At 41.7% G+C, this 18,998-nt stretch overlaps 1 protein-coding gene across 1 annotated transcript; it reads right to left on the minus strand.

Annotated features, from left to right (window-relative positions):
- Nucleotides 1-10,735: 10,735 nt before the first annotated feature.
- LOC310860083 (extracellular calcium-sensing receptor-like) lies at nucleotides 10,736-15,156 on the minus strand (the record flags this gene model as incomplete). Its single annotated transcript, XM_083766846.1, has 4 exons — nucleotides 10,736-11,860; nucleotides 11,949-12,176; nucleotides 14,077-14,352; nucleotides 14,896-15,156. 4 exons carry the CDS (start codon nucleotides 15,154-15,156, stop codon nucleotides 10,736-10,738), a joined length of 1,890 nt encoding a protein of 629 aa, XP_083622972.1.
- Between the last annotated feature and the right edge of the window lie 3,842 nt (nucleotides 15,157-18,998).

The raw sequence follows: 18,998 nt of genomic DNA on the forward strand, positions 1-18,998 counted from the left end.
GTGAGACGTCAAAATGAATTGGAATAAAAAATAAATGTAGCCTAGGTATCGGGTTAGTGTGAAAGCCACAATAATATAATAAAAAATAAAAAAGAAGACTCCTGTAGTGTAGTGTGAAATATGTATATGACTCCCGACAGTCCTACAGTCTGTAGGGGCCATTACAGGTCTGCAACTCTGACAGTGTACAAATCGAACCAAATGGACCCTTACAGGTCCGTACACATTTGTACAATACCAAAGTTATGGCGGTCCATAGAACCACCGGTATTCAGACGTGATCAGACGTGGAGTCCACATTACAGTACCACATGCAGTACAAGTCCACATACAGTACCAGCTCAGACAGTGTGATAAAGCCGGTTCCGCAAACTGTTCCTAATGTGATTAAACCGATACCGGTTCCAAGGCTGACAAAAGTCCTGAGTTTACCGTCAACGCAGAACCTATTTGTGTGTATAACCTTGTTACATTCCCTTAGTAGGTCTAGGGGTATTAATAAGGGATGCAACACGGCTGGCACGAGAATTGTGATTTATTCAACGTTTGTGAAAAATTTATATATAAACAATAAAGAACACAACTGGAAATGCAAAACAAAAGACAGGCTATATGGGGCAACTCAAATAAACCATCAGAACTATCTAGCCCTACTCTAAAGGATCACACAATACTCTGACCTAACTCTAACCAATAAATGAAATGAAAAGGGTTACACAAATTCAATCTACCTAAACTGTCTACACTAACAACTGCCCTAACAAAGGTTTACAAAAAGTAAGCACCCATACGCCGTTATTTATATATATTATATTATATACTATATATCTCTCTATATATATATAACTATAATATCAGTTGTATCTTTAGCTCAGAAATCACAGATCACTATATATTATATTATATACTATATATATATATATATATCTCTATATATATATATATATATATATATATATATATATAACTATAATATCAGTGGTATCTTTAGCTCAGAATCACACAGAACACAGAGTATATGGCTCAGGGAACTCCACACAGGTTTAGCCCCTGGCCTATATGCTTTAAACAATGGTTTTAACCTCGAGCTTTAAGCTCCTACATGGACAGAGTACTTCACAGTATGAATGACTGAGAGACAATGCCAACGAGTGCATGTCACAGGTGCTGTTAAGTAGTGTTCCCAGGTTGGTCCTCTGAGAGCGGATTGGTTCCTGGTGACGAGGGGGTGGGTAGACAGAAGGGAGGTTGATGGTTCGTCTCCGCCTCCACGCCCCACAGCAGACCTGTGACTTGAAAGGACTAATCAGTACTCTATCCATAATGTACCCTACTCTTACTCGTTGTATCCTAAATAATATATATATATATATATATATATATATATATATATATATATATATATACATATAACCACGCTATCATATACCATACACATATATATATATACTTGAACACTATAATATATATACACATATATACATAACCACGTTATCATATACCACATACATATATATAAACATAATCCCCGATTATGTAACAAACCTACATGACACATACATGTACATGTACCTACAGTAGGTCACAGATTTAATATAGCAGGAGAATGGAAAGAACAGGTTGACTACTGAGTTTTAGCTCAGTTTACAGCTATAGCTGAACCTGATCGATGCGTCACCACTCACCACTGCTGATGAAGTTGGAGGCCATTATGCAGGTTGTCCTGTCTAGAATTCAACGCCTTTTCTCCAACGTTTCAGCTACTGTAGCATAGCATGCAAAACACTTGGTGAACTAAAGGACAAAATGGTTTACTTTGTGATAAAGTGATTCGGACTCAACAGCCACACCACCAGAGACATTATTTCTAGTCCAAGCGGGAGTGGGTTTGACGTCCCAAACGTAGAGTGAATAGCCGACAATGCCACAAGGCTGGCTCACTTGACAAACATGCTAAACAATGATGACAAGACTGTCAGGGAACTTGCTATAGATCTGCTCTGTTTTCTGGACATGAAATGGCATAAAGTGCCCTTGGCAAGAGTTTAGAGAGGGCGAGCCAAGTTTCCTGGGGTTTCAGAAGAAAGCCCATGCAGCTTTGAAATGGACACACATGCTACTGGGTTTGGGGAGTCACATATTGGCCTGACCTCGATGGCCTCTGTGTGAGAACGGGAGTATATCCCTGACTCGGACACAGTAGCACGTTTCTGAGAACATCATTACCAACTGTTTGATCTCAGTAAGGGCTACCGTTATTGATGCCCTCTAATGTTACAACAGCAAAAACAACAACACTGGACTAGTTTAAAACTGCAAGGAATCAGGAATCAGAATCAGGAATCAGGAATCAGAAGACTTTATTGCCATTACATGTAAACATGTTTGGAATTTGGTTCGGTGAACAGCAGAGTGCAGTTATGACATTTAAGTGCAAAACAGGACAAGATAGTGCAAAAACAACATTGTCCAAAAAGATAGTGAAATTAAATAAAAATGAAATAAATACGTATAATGAATAGTTTCTAGGACAGTCAGCTTAAGTCAGTCAGGCTTGCTTGCCTTCCTGCTGCAGATCACACCATATCTCATACAATATTCAAACATTACAGTATGGTGTCGTACGCATGTTTTATGATAAATGTTTTTGTGATGTATTCCCATGCTTTTGTTCTTGATTATTGTAAGTCGCTCTGGATTAAGAGCGTCTGATAAATGCCTAAATTGTAAATTGTAAATTGATGAGGAGGACCTTTACAGTCAAAGCCAGATTACATGTCCTATAGCCAGAATCAATCTCTCTCTGTGGTACCACCTCATTGTCTGTCTGCACCATGACCACAACCCGAAACTCTGTTGTCACATGTTCTTTATGGCCGTTGTATAAGGGAATGTACATTGCTAGGCACGGCATCATTGTTGACCTATTAGCTATAGGGATGGAGCTCGTTAAATGTTTATTGATAACGAGCACCTTATCGACTAGGCTTAGCGAGCCTGGTTCTTATCGAGCCCACTATCGAGCATTTTATATTCTTCTGTGGAAAGACGAGAGAAGACAATACACTCTGACTATAGTACCATGGACTGACACAATTACCAGCACCATAGACACCATAGACACAACCATCCAACAGTCAAGAGAACTGAGAAACAGGAGACAATATGAAATAAGAATTAAAGCACACCATGCATTTCCCTTCTTCTCCTTCTGTCTCGTATCTGAATGAATCCTAGTGGAGGCAACAGAATGCAACCAACAGCCTGCAGTGGAATCACACCAACAACAGCTACAACTGGACATGAAAGTTTAGCCGTGCACTGTAGGTGTTGTCTTTTGGATGGAGGTTGAGTGACATCTAGCGGTGACATGCTGCTATGACGTCTACCAGTAGAACTTGTAGACCTATGTGTCAGTTCACATAAACATTGTCATGATTAGGCCTATACTTCTGATATCAGTATACTTTGCCCACAGTGCTAATGATATAGCTAGTATAGCCTGCCAAGGGGACTTGCCAACAAAACGATGGAGGAAATATATCTTTCTGTCAATTAGAAGCATCATAGTAGCCAAATCAATCAAAAATAATTAAGCAATTATAATAGCAACTAATCTCCTTTTATTACAGAACAATTGGATTATTGGAGGGGGCATATATATTTCTACAATAAAGCCACACAGCAACATAATGTAATTGTAAGTCACACACAGCAGCAAATGTGACCAAGTCAGAGAAAAGGTTAAGTGAGAAATAACAAAACCAAAACCCTTGACAAGTTGACGTGAAACAAAGCCTGCACTTGGCACTGTCATATGCATGCACATATACGGCTGTTCGGCACGGCGGCCTTCGATAGGTTATTTAGGCTATATTAGCCTCAATATTAAATTGCCAGTTGGCTAGCTGCTACAACAAGAAAGGCTAAAATGTAGCCTGCACTTACCAGGTGTTGTCTTCTGGAGGCATTTCTTCTAAATAATCAATTTGCTTTTTTGAACTCACGAGTTTTGAAGCAACAGTTGCTGAACTGAATGTTGATAGGCTATTCTGTCTTTAAGCGCGTGACTGCGTCACAACTTACTAACCGACATGTTGTATTCATTTAAAACAATGTCAGCCTATACAAAATAAAAGGTGTTTAGACAGACTAGGCCTAATAGTGTACTAGTGTATCCAGTAGGTCTATGTTGGAGTGGTGATACGGTTGTTGTTAAATTAAATGTTTTCACAACTTGCCGTGGTGGCCTAGCACAGCTGCACAGGTGACAGCAACACACAAGTGACACAACACAGCCTTCCGGTCCTATGGTGTTGCCAGATTTTGCGAGTGGCCAGGTCTACAGAAAAACAAGCCCAGGCAAAAAGAAGCGAGGCCACAATGAATTGAGTATGATTCTGAATGACCCCAATGGGAACAAGCCATTCTAATTTTAATACATGTAGCCTACTTCAATATACAATGTTCTATATTCAAATGGCTGAACTATACAGCTGAAGTGGTTGTAAAAATAAAAATTTAACTAGTAAAGTTTTCTAATAATTGTAGTGTAGTCAAATAATTAGGCTATATAATATTTGCCTCTGCAGAGGCTTAAAATACTCCACTATGAGATCATGTAGTGGAGAAGTAAAATGACTGAAAGCGGGAAATCCTCCAGTAAAGTAAAAAAACAATTCAAACTTGTACTTAACACGACGGACGCCAAAACGCCTCGCAACCCGTCAGATTGCGGGTTGTAAGGGTTAAATCATTCAATACCAAGCAGCCGAAGCTCAACACTAACCTTCCGAGCTGCCCAGCCATCGTGAGGATCAAAGTGCGCGCCTCAGATAAGGATCCACACATTGTCGTTTCTTTGTTGCTTGTTTTCCCCGAAAAATACTTCAAAGTTGTTGTTTTAGTCCAAACCGCCCGGCGTTCAGATGTAAATAGTCATAGGCGGATCTAGAGATAAAGACCTCCCTCTGGAAGCCTTATGGATAAACGGAGGGTTTAAAGGCGCAGTGAAACGGAAATGGTGAACAACATGAAAATGGTGTTTCAACATGAAACACCGGTCTGAAGTTTCTGAACCAATCAGAGCGTCGCATCCCTTCAGGCGATGGGACGGTAGCTAGGGACGGTAGCTATGCTAGGCGCAACAGCGTGGTGTTGTTTGTTTATAAATCATATGGTCGGCCAGCACAACCAGTTTACTGTTATGTGGCTTATTTCTTCCATATAATGTTTTCAGATACATATTCTAGCGTGATGATTAAGTTGAAAGCGAGTAATACACTGTCTGGATGTTATCTGGAATGGAAATAAAAACGGAGTATTCTGTAATCAATAGCAGCTGTGATGGACGGACGCACAAATATGGGAAATTAAACGGGTGAGCTTCATTTTTATTGGCTTTTTTTTTATCTACACGTCATCACGCAGCACATTTTCGTTTTAATAAATAAATAATGCAATCGTTTTTATGGACCTTTGATATAAAAACACACAGAAATGAGAATTTTCACATTTTTTGGCATCCATTGTTAGGTATGCCCATATAATGACCACGGATATGGTCTAAAAGTGTGAAAAACGTCTTTTTCATTTCACTGCACCCGTATGCAGTATGTATGCACCAGTATGCAGTAACATACATGTTAGTAACATGTATCATAATGATGGTTTAGGGCAGTGGGTTTTCAACAGGTCATCCCTGACCACGCATTTAGTAATGTAGGATTTGTAGATTTTGTTTTACATAAGAAACAGTGAACTGAATGACCTGGTGACATTGATGACCGGCCATGCAGTCATTTATCTTAATTACATCACCATCAAAAGCCAATTAGAGACATGCCATACCATACACACACACACACACACACACACACACACACACACACACACACACACACACACACACACACACACACACACACAAACAATAGAGGCAATTTAAATAACACAAGGTTGAAACATTGCAATAACACCAATTGAATATCACATGGTTCAATGCCATGGCAAGTTAGCTGATCTTATCGTTTATTTGACAAGACTGTCAATAGCGTAAGTTTAATGCCTTTAATCCTGATGTCCAGTTTCCCTTTCTACAATGATGTGACATGAAGAGTGTTTGTGTGGGTATATTGTGTGTTTGCGCAGTCACTAGGCTAGGTTTTGTGACCTGCAGTGTGTCTGTGTGTGTGTGTGTGTGTGTGTGTGTGTGTGTGTGTGTGTGTGTGTGTGTGTGTGTGTGTGTGTCTGTGCGTGCGTGCGTGCGTGCGTGCGTGCGTGCGTGCATATACATTACATAAATTATGCATTAAAATACTATATGAAATGCATTCACATAAACAAAGCGACAGTGATCATCAACAGTGGGGATTAGGTGAACTATTTAAACATTTTCTTATTTAAAATGTCCACAGCAGTTTTGTAACCCTTCTATTTAGCACATTTTGCCCTAAAGGCCTATTCATAGTCTGGACTTTTGGTGGTGAGATGACCAGACTATGTAGCCTCCTGCCCGATGGCAACAAGTCAAATTCAGAGCGAAGAGGGTGGGTAGAGTCACTGCAAATCTGAATAGCTTTTTTGGTTATGGAGCGGTTGTATATGTCCTGAAGTTGCAATGGTTAGTCTCCAATGATCTTACTTGCCTGGTTGACTACCTGGGTGAGCTTGTTTTTATCTCTAACTGAGATATTCCCAAACCAGGACACAAACCAGGAGTGAGAACACTCTCAGTGAGTGATCTATAGACCATGGTCAGCGTGTGTTTACTAGCATTAAAACGTATCAGTTTCCTGAGAAGATAAAGCCGCCACCTTGCCTTTTTGTAGATGTTATCTGCATTGGTCTGAAAGGTGAATTTATTGTCTATGGTCGTTCCCAGATATTTAAAGTCACTGACCTGCTCCACTTCCTCCCCACTCATAGTAACAGGCCTAAAGATGGACCCTGGACCTTCTGCTCCTGCCCCCCCCCCCCTCCCAAACACAGCTCCTTGGTCTTAGTGACATTAAGGTCAAACCAGGTTGCAATACGGTCAATGTGCTGGGAGTAGGAGGGACTGGAAACGGGCAACCAAGGCCATGTCATCAGCGTACTTTATGATAGAGAACTCTTTGTTGGTGTATTTCAACTCATTTGTGTATAGGGAAACTAACAGAGGGGATAAAACGCACCCCTGTGGAACGCCAGTGTTTAGGACAAGGCAGTCAGACAGAGTGTTATTAACACAGACTCGTTGGGGTCTCTCTCTCAGAAACTCCCTAATCCACAGAATGACATCACTACTGCCATTCAGGTCACACAGAATGACATTACTACTGACGTTCAGGTCACACAGGCGTTTTAGGAGAAGACGGGGTTGGACCATATTCAAAGCAGAGGAGAAGTCCATAAAAAGGACAGGGACATACTGTATGTTTTAGGCTTGTCTAAGTGACTATTATGTATTTTATCCAATAAAGTTAGAGTGGCAACCACTCAAAAAGAAGATAGCCCCTAGGTGGCGCCACCGCACTTCGGTTGCCTTTTGACTCGCAATGTTTTCTCATGCTGCCAATAAAGCCCTGAATTGATATGTATTGAGAACAGAACGGACAGAACAGAACAGAAGACTGAAATGGTAACTTCACATTGTAAATTGTTAATTGCCCTATACAGTACCAGTAAGACGCCTGAGGGTGTACAGGTGTTTACAGGGTACAGGGTTTGATGAGGTCAGATCAACATAATTATGGAATGTCAGAACAGGTCAGCTCCATATATGGAGATCTAAGGGTGGCAGCAGGGGCAGTGTCTTGAGTGTACAGGGTTTGATGAGTTTTCACCGGCTGCACTAATTAATTTGGGGCAGGCCCTTCTAGTTTAAAAGGGGATTCACACTATGGTCCCGGGTGCGCACTCGGGACCACTTGGCAGATGTTGTGGTAGTGTGAATGATGCGTACCGTTCCCGGGAGCGGATCGCCCAACCGTCCCCGGGACCGCATGGGGGGCGGGTCTCTGGACCGTTGAAGTGTATTCAGATACGGATCGTTCCAATGTGAATGCATGCGTACCTAAAGAAGGAAGTGGACAGTTTTTTTTTAAGAACGTGACATAATCTATAGTCGACGAGCCAAGCGTCAACAAAGAAAAACACAGCCGCTGCACGATGCGTAACACCAGCGCATTTCTCAACGCCGCCCTTCTCCTGTTGAATCTGCGTATACACGCAGCACCGCGCTGATCTTATTCTAAAGTAGAATCCATAGCAAACTAATACACTGGAGCACAGAACTGACTGACACAATGAATAGCAGGCAGGCTGACAGTGAAGTAGTATAACGGCAAAAAGCCAAAGAGGCAATGCAATTCAGTGTGTCTGGATTTATTTGAGACAATGTCGCACAGTTGATGGTCAGTGTCCGTGTGTGCCAGCCATCAAGCACACCGTCATCAGGAGGATTAAAGTGTGTTATGCAAGTGTACCCGGGTGCGCTGTTGAATCTCGGGCAATGTGAATCATGGCCATCGGGGACCAGGCAACCGTATTCGGAAACGGTTCCAATGAAACGGATTCAGTCCGTCTCAGTGTGAATCCCCTATGAATGGACAGGTATCAGTCAAAAGGGAGACATCGAAGAGGAAGGACGGATGGGCAAGGTTCAACATATTGAATGTCAGAACAGGTTCTGACATATATCCATATATTAATATTGATGACATCAGGGATTATTTGCGACAGCAAGTCGCATTTACTATATGATCCTGATTTACTATCATACCTGATGATGTCATAGTGATGTCACGAGACCTGGGCAGAATATATGGGAGATTTCCCCATGTATGGGGATTTTGAGTACACTGATAGACAAAAAACGCACAATTCCATAGTTAACTTCGAACCATTGACATCTTTGTTAGGCTGATTTTTTTTAAACAATACTTTAGATTATTATTATCGTGAGAACGATGGCTTCCATTTTCACATTGCAACTTTTCTCGCCTAGAAAGCCTGCAGTTTATATTAGCTTGGATTCCCCATCGATGATGTCACTGGTGGACGGGTTTCTGAACTGCCCACAGCCCTCCTATGAACACAGACAGAGTAGAAAAACATCATGATTATCAACAAGGATTACAGCTTGTATAAAATAGCTGACACTATCTGGGTACACATCTGTGAGAACTCAATGGCTAAGTTATAGAATATAAACACAATAAAAAGCAAGACAAGTACTTGTTCTATACACTATGATTTATTAAGTCATTATAGCCAAACGGCATCAGCATGTGAGTCATGTCAATGTCATTACAAAGCACAAATTAAATTAATGAAAAAGTTAAACAAAAATCATGACCAATGTTCAATCTTCACATTTATGAATTAAATAATTGCCTAATCGCAATTATTTAAGATAATCACAATATTTTTTGCATAATCATAAATTGTTTCCATGTTGAAAAAATCAGTGCGTAATGTATGATTTGTATTACATATGTAAATCAATGACCAGATCTATGGCCATAACAACACATGTACCGACTATCAACAGTTGATGTGATGTGAGGCTGATATGTGTACAGCCTCAGTACAGTAGGAAATGAATACAAATTTGGATGTGTGTGCATGCGTGAGTGCCTACACTGTGCCTACACTCTCCTACACTGTTTCCGACACTGCCTCCTACACTCTCCTACACTGCCTCCTACACTGTGTCCTACACTGTGTCCTACACTGTGTCCTACACTGTCTCCTACACTGTGTCCTACACTGTCTCCTACACTGTGTCCGACACTGTCTCCTACACTGTGTCCTACACTGTGTCCGACACAGTCTCCTACAATGTGTCCTACACTGTCTCCTACACTGTGTCCTACACTGCCTCCTAAACTGTGTCATACACTGTGTCCTACACTGTCTCCTAAACAGTGTCCTACACTGTGTCCTACACTGTCTCCTAAACGGTGTCCTACACTGTGTCCCAGTACACTGTCTCATATAATGTGTCCTACACTGTGTCCCTCTCAGCTTGCTCCTGAATACCAATACTCAAAATCTCAGCCACTCGCTCACTCACACTACTCGGTCACACAGTGTTATGGTGAAATTGGTCAACTGCCGAAATATGTGGCAATCGCACGACTTGCCACACCCAAGCCGTGCTACTCATATGCTGAGTTGACGGTGCCCGTGTTCGAAACCAGGGGAAGTATGACTGTTGGCTATGGTTGGCGCAGTGGAAGACCGACTGTTGGCTATGGTTGGCTCAGTGGAAGTCCGACTGTTGGCTATGGTTGGCTCAGTGGAAGTATGACTGTTGGCTATGGTTGGCCCAGCTGAAGTATGACTGTTGTCTATGGTTGGCTAAGTGGAAGTGTGACTAGATGTAGTTTAATATGGTAGAAAACAGACCATTACTAACAAGGTTATCAGCAATATATATATATATATATATATATATATATATATATATATATATATATCCAATACACGTATTGTAATATCATCTGTATTCCATGCTTTTTTTTAGTCAGCCTGTATAAAGGGAGGTGAACGGCAGCGAGGATGCGCAATCCGGTATAGGATCACTAAAGAAGGAAAGGCCAAGCAAAAAAGAAGAAATCAGCGATCCGGTTTGGTATCAATAATTAAGCTTATCAGACGGAACTTTAGGCCAATAGCAGTTGCCGGTTGGATTCCAACTGGCGGAACGTTCCGTCACAAGCAGTTAATTGTTTAAAAATGTCTGATTCTACGTCTTGGTGCCATGACCCATGATGGACTTCTTAGTGTTTCTCTCAGGTTTCAAAATGATTATATAACACTTTGGTCCAAACAGAGCCACCAAAATGCCCAAACTAGATGCTAAAATAGCAAACACCTCCACTACATCTGCATATTTGCCTGGAGAACTGATATATGCTGGTATGAAGGCTATCCATACGGCACAGAAGATCAACATGCTGAAAGTAATTAACTTAGCTTCATTGAAGTTGTCTGGAAGATTCCTTACCATGAATGCTAGGAGGAAACTGAGGAGTGCTAGTAAGCCAATATAACCTAGTAACACCGCAAAACCAACTGTTGATCCAACATTGCACTCATAGACTATCTTTTCAGAATAGTATTGTGTGTTTTTATGAGGAGTTGGTGAGGCAGACACAAGCCAGGCTGTGCAGATTATTGCCTGGATTGAAGTAAGAATCAGAACTGTTCCTCTCTGCTGCATAGGACCAAACCACTTAATGATGTCTGTACCACCAGACTTGGAAGCCTTGAACACAGCCAGCACCACCATAGTCTTTACCAGGATGCAGGAGACACACAGCACAAAGCTGATCCCAAATATTGCATGCCTCAGCTGACAAGTCCAGAGTCTGGGACGACCAATGAACAAGAGTGAGCACAAGAAACATAGTATGAGTGAAAGCAAGAGTTGGAAGCTGAGTTCTGAGTTGTTGGCGCGGACCATTGGCGTGTCTTTATGATAAACAAAGATCCCCAGGACAATAGCACAGACAAATGTTCCTAGCAATGAGATGGTTGTTAAGGAGATCCCCAGGGCCTCATGGTAGGACAGGAACTCAATGCTCTTAGGGACACAGTGGTCACGCTGGGGACTGGACCAGAAGTCCTCTGGACACATGGTGCACTCTGTAGAGTCTAACAAATAGGACAAGATTAAAGGGACAGACACGTATCTTCTTATAACCTTCTGTACATATACTGTAGCTACATTATGTAACCCTACCTGTCTCATTGCTGAACTCTCTCTCTCAGAACAAGCAATGCAGTCGTAGCAGCAGACAGGTTCTCCTTTCCTTCTGGCCACACGGGTTCCAGGAGAACAGCTCTCACTGCACACCGAACGAGGAGGCTGCAGAGGAACGTGACAATGATTAGTTTAACTATACATTTCATTCACATCATGAGCTCAATTAAACATTTTAGAAAGCTGAAATTACTTTTGTGGATTGAAAGTTCCAGAAGATTCTGTCTTCATCGAGGGTGAGTTCTTCATCTCCGGAGGCTGTCATCTTGACCACACCTACGTTGTGAATCTTTCTGCTTCCATCAGGGAGCCACGCCCAGTTCAATACATCGAAGATTGGTAAAGCATCACCATTCTCATCAAAGTATACACGATCACCACCAGATGTGGTGAAGTTGACCTTTTCCAGGTAATAGAGAAGCTAGAAATGGTGATGAGCAGAATCATGAAGAGCAAGAGAAGTTAAAAACATACTTAAGGGTCCTATTATGTGCCCAAGTCACGCTACACACTATTTGGGGATTTAAGCATTGTGCAAGGGGTGTTCCTGTTGCTGAGTTGCTATCTTCCGCCACCAGCCTCATTACTAAAACATGTGCTCTACCCTTTACATTATGCATTGCTTTTCAACAAAACCATATCCATAATGTCACCCACATTTGTTGAGCATTAGGAGTGAGGAAGACTATTTAAAATACCACATTCAGAAGAACATGTAATTACCACCTGCCCCCTATACTTGAGAGGCGTCGCCTCTCAAGGCCTGCAGCACGTTCCGTAACACGTTCTGTATTTAGTTAGTGCTTTAATTACCTTACTATTTTCCTAGGATTTTGTTATATTGTTTTCCTTGTGTCTTAGGTCGCATTCATACCAGAGAGCTTTGCTGCGATTAAAACGAATCCTGCTGCGCATTGTCAGAAAGTGCGCTTCGTTTGGCAGGTGTGAAGGCTCATTCGAATCCTAATGCGCAGCAAATAACCGCATTTTACTCCGCCCAAAAACGTGGGTTTCGCTTCGCTTCGAATCGCACTTGACTACGATTCGGTGCAGGTGTGAATGCAATCCGCAGTAAATAAAGGAAATGAAACAAACATAATGTGGCGGGTGAGGAGCTGAACACAGTTGGAGACGGTTAAGGCATATTTTACGCAGCGCAAAGATGTCCCGTTACTGTGGATAGACGTGGTCGAATAAGGAGACTGAAGCCCTGATCGAAATGAGGACGTGTACATTAATCAATTGCTTAAGAAAACACATAAAAACACTGCAGTGTATTATAGCCTACATAATATTCTAATGTCTGTGCGTGCCGTAAACATGGAGTGCTGTCACTGTGTGGGACTGGGGAGTTATATCAGTGCGCTCATGCAGCGCTGTGCCTCCATGCCCAAAAGAACAGTGTGTGGCGGCTGCGTGCGTAGAGAGAGAGAGAGAGAGAGAGAGAGGGGGGGGGGGGGGGTCCCTGTGTAGGCTATAGTTTATGAACGGAACACATTGATAAAGGTCCCCCCTGCTGCGTTTCCAATTGCTGCGAATGACAGTGTGAAGGCAAACCGCAGCCAATTAAATATGCAAGAATCCCCTTTCCCCGCCCATACGGTTCTGAGTCTACCGAAGTATTAGGTGAGAATGTGACCTTAGTTCCAGTTGCAGTTTCCTTTGCACTTGTGTACTCTTATTTTGTACTACGTTTTGTCTCTCTGTTTCCTCCTTGTCCTGTTAGTTCTCCAGCCTATCCCAGTGTTGATTATTAGAACTTAATGTTCACCTGTGCCCTGTTTTCCATGTGTATTTATACTCCCCTGATTTTTCAGTTCTTTGTCAGATCATTGTTGTACGTCACTAGTGTTATGCTCCTAGTGAACTCCTAGTACTTTGACTCCCAGTGTTCTTGTTACTCCTTGTGTTCTCCTCGTGTATGGATTTTGGTGCATAAACCGCCTGCAATTTCGACTGCTCTGCCTCTCTGCCTTTGTCCTGTGTTTGGGTCCTAACCCTCTTGATTCACACCGTGACACCTACACACTACACATAGCCTACATTATTTTCTACTAAAATGTATTTTTTTCATTTATACTGTGCATCTATCCATTGTTATATTATGAATGTTGCCAAATAATTCACGTTTGAATGTTTTGATTGTTATGATTTATTTTAAATATGGTGAGATTAACTTTATAAACTGTTATAAACTATACTGTTTTCTAAGTCTCACCTGCACAACCCAATAATATGTTGTTGTTTCAAATGTGTTTTTAAATGTGCAAATAATCAATAAATAAAAATAATCCTACAGGTTAACTGAATTAATATCCCACCTGCCATGGCTGTATTGTCTGCAAACTGGCACAGCTGTGCCCAGGGAAAGGCCCTCTTCCTGGCACACACTGCAGCATGTCATGGAGGGCGTGGGCCAGAGCATACACAGCCTTGTATATATTATACTCTCCCCTGAGGTCAGACACATCAAAAAATTTAGTTTCTGCCGTTCCCAGGTCCTCTTGTCCAGTACACACCCTTCCACCAGCGTCCACCCACTCTGGTGGAAGGGGTGCAAATTTACACTGAAATGTGCGTTTCCAAAACTGCCTCACCTGAAAGAACACAATTAATTCATAAGAATAACTTTAAATACAATCAATTGATTAATGTAGGCCTTTTGATTATTCACTTCATTCACAGTTTGCAAATACTACAGTGGTGCAAAAAGGATAACACAAAATGTCCTAAGGGCTTGTGTCCATTGTGGTCCTGTGTCTCAATATTCAATTCAATGAGACATGTAACTATAGACATACAATTAAACAAATACTTACTATGTTATCCTCATGGTCATTGTCAGGACGTATTTTTAACAAGAAGTCCTTCAAACCTGGTATCTCTCCACGACGAATGGCAAAACCCAGGGTGCCTCTGAGGTATGGCAGGTAGTGAGGAGACAGGAGATGACTGGGATCTTCCCACCATCCTGAAGTGGCAGGTAAGATCCATAGCAGACCTGTCACATTCTGCTTAACCACCTGTTCGTTTCGAAATAAATGAAAGGCATGTCTTTCTTTCAATACATTCTCATTTTAGATTCTTCTAATTACGAATCCCTAAATTAACATCCTCCACAGATGTATCGTAACACAAACCTCATCCAAGACATTATACATATAGGGCCCGTATCCAAAGATAATGACCACCCGAGCTGTGGACGTCTTCATCACAGTGACGATCCTCTGGAGTTTATCCAGGTCATTGTGGAAGGGCAGAGCCTCTGAATAAGCCACACAACCCAGACCAGACTGGTCCAGGCCAGACTGGAACAATCCGGCGGCGTCATGGCCAGCATCATCATCACTGAACAACAGTCCTACCCAGGTCCACTCGAACCACCTCATAGTATGGAGCATAGCTCGCACCTGAGTGGATGAAGAATGGACGGAAATGTACTTAGGTTAGATCATACAGTACATGGGCAAACGGCGGCCCAGGGGCGACATGCGGCCCCGTGTTCACTCATGTGGCCTGCAGGTTAATATTGGAATACTGTTATATTATTGATTTCAGCTGTTACAATTCCAAACATGCAAACATGACCCGCTTTAATTATATAATCAGGGCTGCACACAACTTTTTTGGTCTAGTACTCAGAGGAGCACCTGGAGGAGTTACTTGGTGCTCCTAAAATGTGGCGACCCATCTCGCCAGTTGGATAAGAGAGGGAAGCATGAATAACTTATAGGAAAACGATTTTTATTGGATGAGTGGGGACTGGGGAGTCAATGGAGAGTTGCAAATTGCAGCTATAGGTCCATGTGTATTCCAGCCCTATATGCATATTCTAATACAAACTTCCTTTGATTGATTGAAATATTTATTAACAGTTTGCAGAATTACAGTACATTTCAAGCACAAACTCATATTATCCTAAGGATAATATGAGCATCAAAGCAATATTTAGATACTTATTTTTATTTTTTATTTAAAGCCGATCTACAAGCTCACAACGTGTTGCGGAGCCGCGACACGTTGTGAGCTTGCTGATCAACTATTTGTTTAATATATGACACGTCATACGGCGAAGCATACGTCAGGCTTCCCTTTTAGCCGAGGCGATGTACACAGTCAACATAGTCAGACAGTCAGACACGCATGGCTCCTCGGTGCAAAATAAATAATGTACAATACCTGACTTTACGATAAAAGCTGGGTGACTGAAATTATTTGTCCCTGTATAAAAGGTGCAGTTTTTATCGGCCAGATTGGGATGCTCACGAGTCACGACATATTTTGCACCACATCTCGCTGCGCTCAGCATTAGTTTGGAGCCAGGCGACATCCAACCACTTTTCCGTAAACACACGTTTTCTGTGCGGTTCAGGTGGTGGTTCCGTTTGGCGTTTCTTTGGAGGTGGTGGTGCTGGAACACCAAAATAGTTACTTAATGGCGCTTGCTTCTTGGACATTTTGACAACAGTTTGACTGTAATACTGTAAGAACAATGTGTCAGATAACTTTTTCTCCGAGTCCGTAGTAAACTCCTGTCCTCCTCCCAGTAGCAAGCAGGAAGCAGCACGCATGGATTTGGAATCCTCCCTCGTTTGAGTAAGGGCGCGCTGTGATTGGCCACAATGGCCAGTGCACTCTCGCAAGACGTGCTGTGATTGGCCAGTAGCCACATTGAGTGGCAGTCGGTGGGAAATGCTCTCGCCACAGAATTTAGTGGGTATTCTGGCCATAATAATCATTCTGGGCGGCCCCAGCTGTTGGTACGCAGAAGTGCTTCCCGGCGCTTGATTGACAGCGCATTTTTTATTTTGACGACGCATGCGCACTGGCGCACCACTTATGTGCAGCCCTGTCTATAATGGTCAATATTAGTAGCATCATTACAATTTCAATTGTGTCATTGTCGGGTGCGGGGTGGGTGGGAGGTAGGAGGTTGTCCTCTAGGGAAAAAACTAAAAAAGATTGTACCCCCTCATTTTTATTTTCTCCCATAGGCGAGATATTGTATGTTGTGACCAACTGCTACTGTTATGAACAATAAAAACTATAAATAATTTCAATTGTCTTTTTTATGTCCAATGCATTTGAATTTAAGTATGTTTATTTTAAGTTAACATAAGTATAAATAAATGCAATATGAAATTAAATAAAAATGTTAGGCCTACTTTTCAGGATGAGCAAATCCTGAAATACTCAAATCCTTAGCAAAAATAGCAAATAATAATTCAGGAGTCTGTAGAAATATAGTGGCCCTCTGTAGTCAGTGTGGAAATACAGTGGCCCTCTTGAGTGAGTGTGGAACTATAGTGGCCCTCTGGAGTGAGTGTAGAAATATAGTAGCCCTCTGGAGTGAGTGTGGAACTATAGTGGCTCTCTGGAGTGAGTGTAGAAATATAGCGGCCCTCTGGAGTGAGTGTAGGAATATAGTGGTGTCTCCTACATCAATGTTGCCCACCCCATGGGTTCGAGTATTCCAGTTTGTGAAACATGAACTATTAGATACCAACACATCTATTGTTATAGAAGTTCACCTGGAAGACAAAACTTGGCATTGTTCTGAAGAAGGATGGGAACTGAGTCCGGTCGCTCAGACAGGAACAACCAGCATAGTAACTTATCTGGAAAAACAGAATAAAAACAAATACAAAATATCTATTCTGTAATGTACTAGATCTTTGAAAGGTACCTATAGATGTCAGCGAAGGAACAGACCAACAGAACTGGACTGTAGGTATTCAACAAGATTTTAGTTATTGTATTGTAAAAAGTTGTATGGCCTGATGACAACTTAGTATTAACCACTTACTTTATCACCTGTGATAATCTGTTCATTATATTTTCTCTTCACATTTTGTGAATGAAGCCTCATTTTGGTCTTCAACCAGCCAAAACTCTGATGCTGGCATTCAAAGCAACCAAAGGTATGGCACCCCCATATCTTGCAAGTCTGATCGAACCCTACAAACCCTCCCGAGTGCTCAGATCAGCCAACGCAGGGAAGCTGATAGTACATTAACTAAAAACGCCGGGACAACGCTCCACACGTCCCAAACTCTTCTGGCTCCAAAACTAATGCACTTCCCATTACAATCAGAACTGCAGCCGCACTCCCAATCTTCCGCCGTGGTCTGAAAACCCACCTCTTCAGACTCCATCATGGATTCATGGCACTTAGCACTTGCCCTAGCCACGACATTTTTTATGTAGACTATAGATAGCATTTTATGTAGACCTATAGCATGTTCATGTAGACATAGCACTATAGAGCATACATGCATAGTTCCATTATATAGATATTCCACTGTTACGTTCTTAGTTTACGTACTTTTTATGTATGTAATGTATTGCAATGCTTTTTGTTCTTGCTTAATGTAAATCGCTCTGGATTAAGAGCGTCTGATAAATGCCAAAATTGTAAATTGTTGTAATTTCATCACAATGTTCTTGTTCATACAGGTTTGGCCTCATAGATGGAAATGTGGCTTTTTACTCTGTGTTTCCTTCATCTTTAGACTAGTCGTGACTTGTGTAGTATGTTCCAAAATACATTTGTAAATGTTTCAAAATAATAGGCCCCTGAGCCATCTTAAATTGAGTAGCCCTGCCCTAGGGGATCCTCAGGTTTAATTTAGGGGGACAACAATCTTTATGGAGAAGCAAGCAGAGCCTGTGCTGTTTCTACCCTGCCATATGATCACAGTGCAGATTGAATACACCTGTCCTTAAGCACCATGGACATCAACACTGTCACGATCATCAATTTTAACTCCTAATGAACTACTAGGCTACGCATTTTAGGCTACTAGATATGCTACATGGAAATTGGCTTTTTCATAGGACGGGCAATAACAACAAGCCATTCTGGGCAATCACCTGGTACTGCACCAGAATAATTCTGTGTACATGGGAGTGCAGAATGCTTTAACCCTAGAACACTAAACATATTTTCTGTTACACCATCACTAAACACGGGTATATTTTACCCAATGTAAAATATTCCATACAAAATATTTCTCATCAAAATATATCGAAGTACAGCAATACATGCATGCAGGGGCGGCCTTAAGGATCGGGAGGCCCCGTTCATGACGTCATTTTAATAATTCATAATTATTTAAAAAATAAACCAGCCAAGTAGAAAATACACAAAAGCAGCTTGCTTGATTAAACTTTTTTTTTTACTTTAAGGTATAAATTGAAGGCAGCATAGGCAGCAATGATGCAATCGCAACTGTCAGCGCTG

Source organism: Protomyctophum parallelum, assembly GCF_964188405.1.
Source record: "Protomyctophum parallelum genome assembly, chromosome: 6".
Classification (NCBI taxonomy): domain Eukaryota; kingdom Metazoa; phylum Chordata; class Actinopteri; order Myctophiformes; family Myctophidae; genus Protomyctophum; species Protomyctophum parallelum.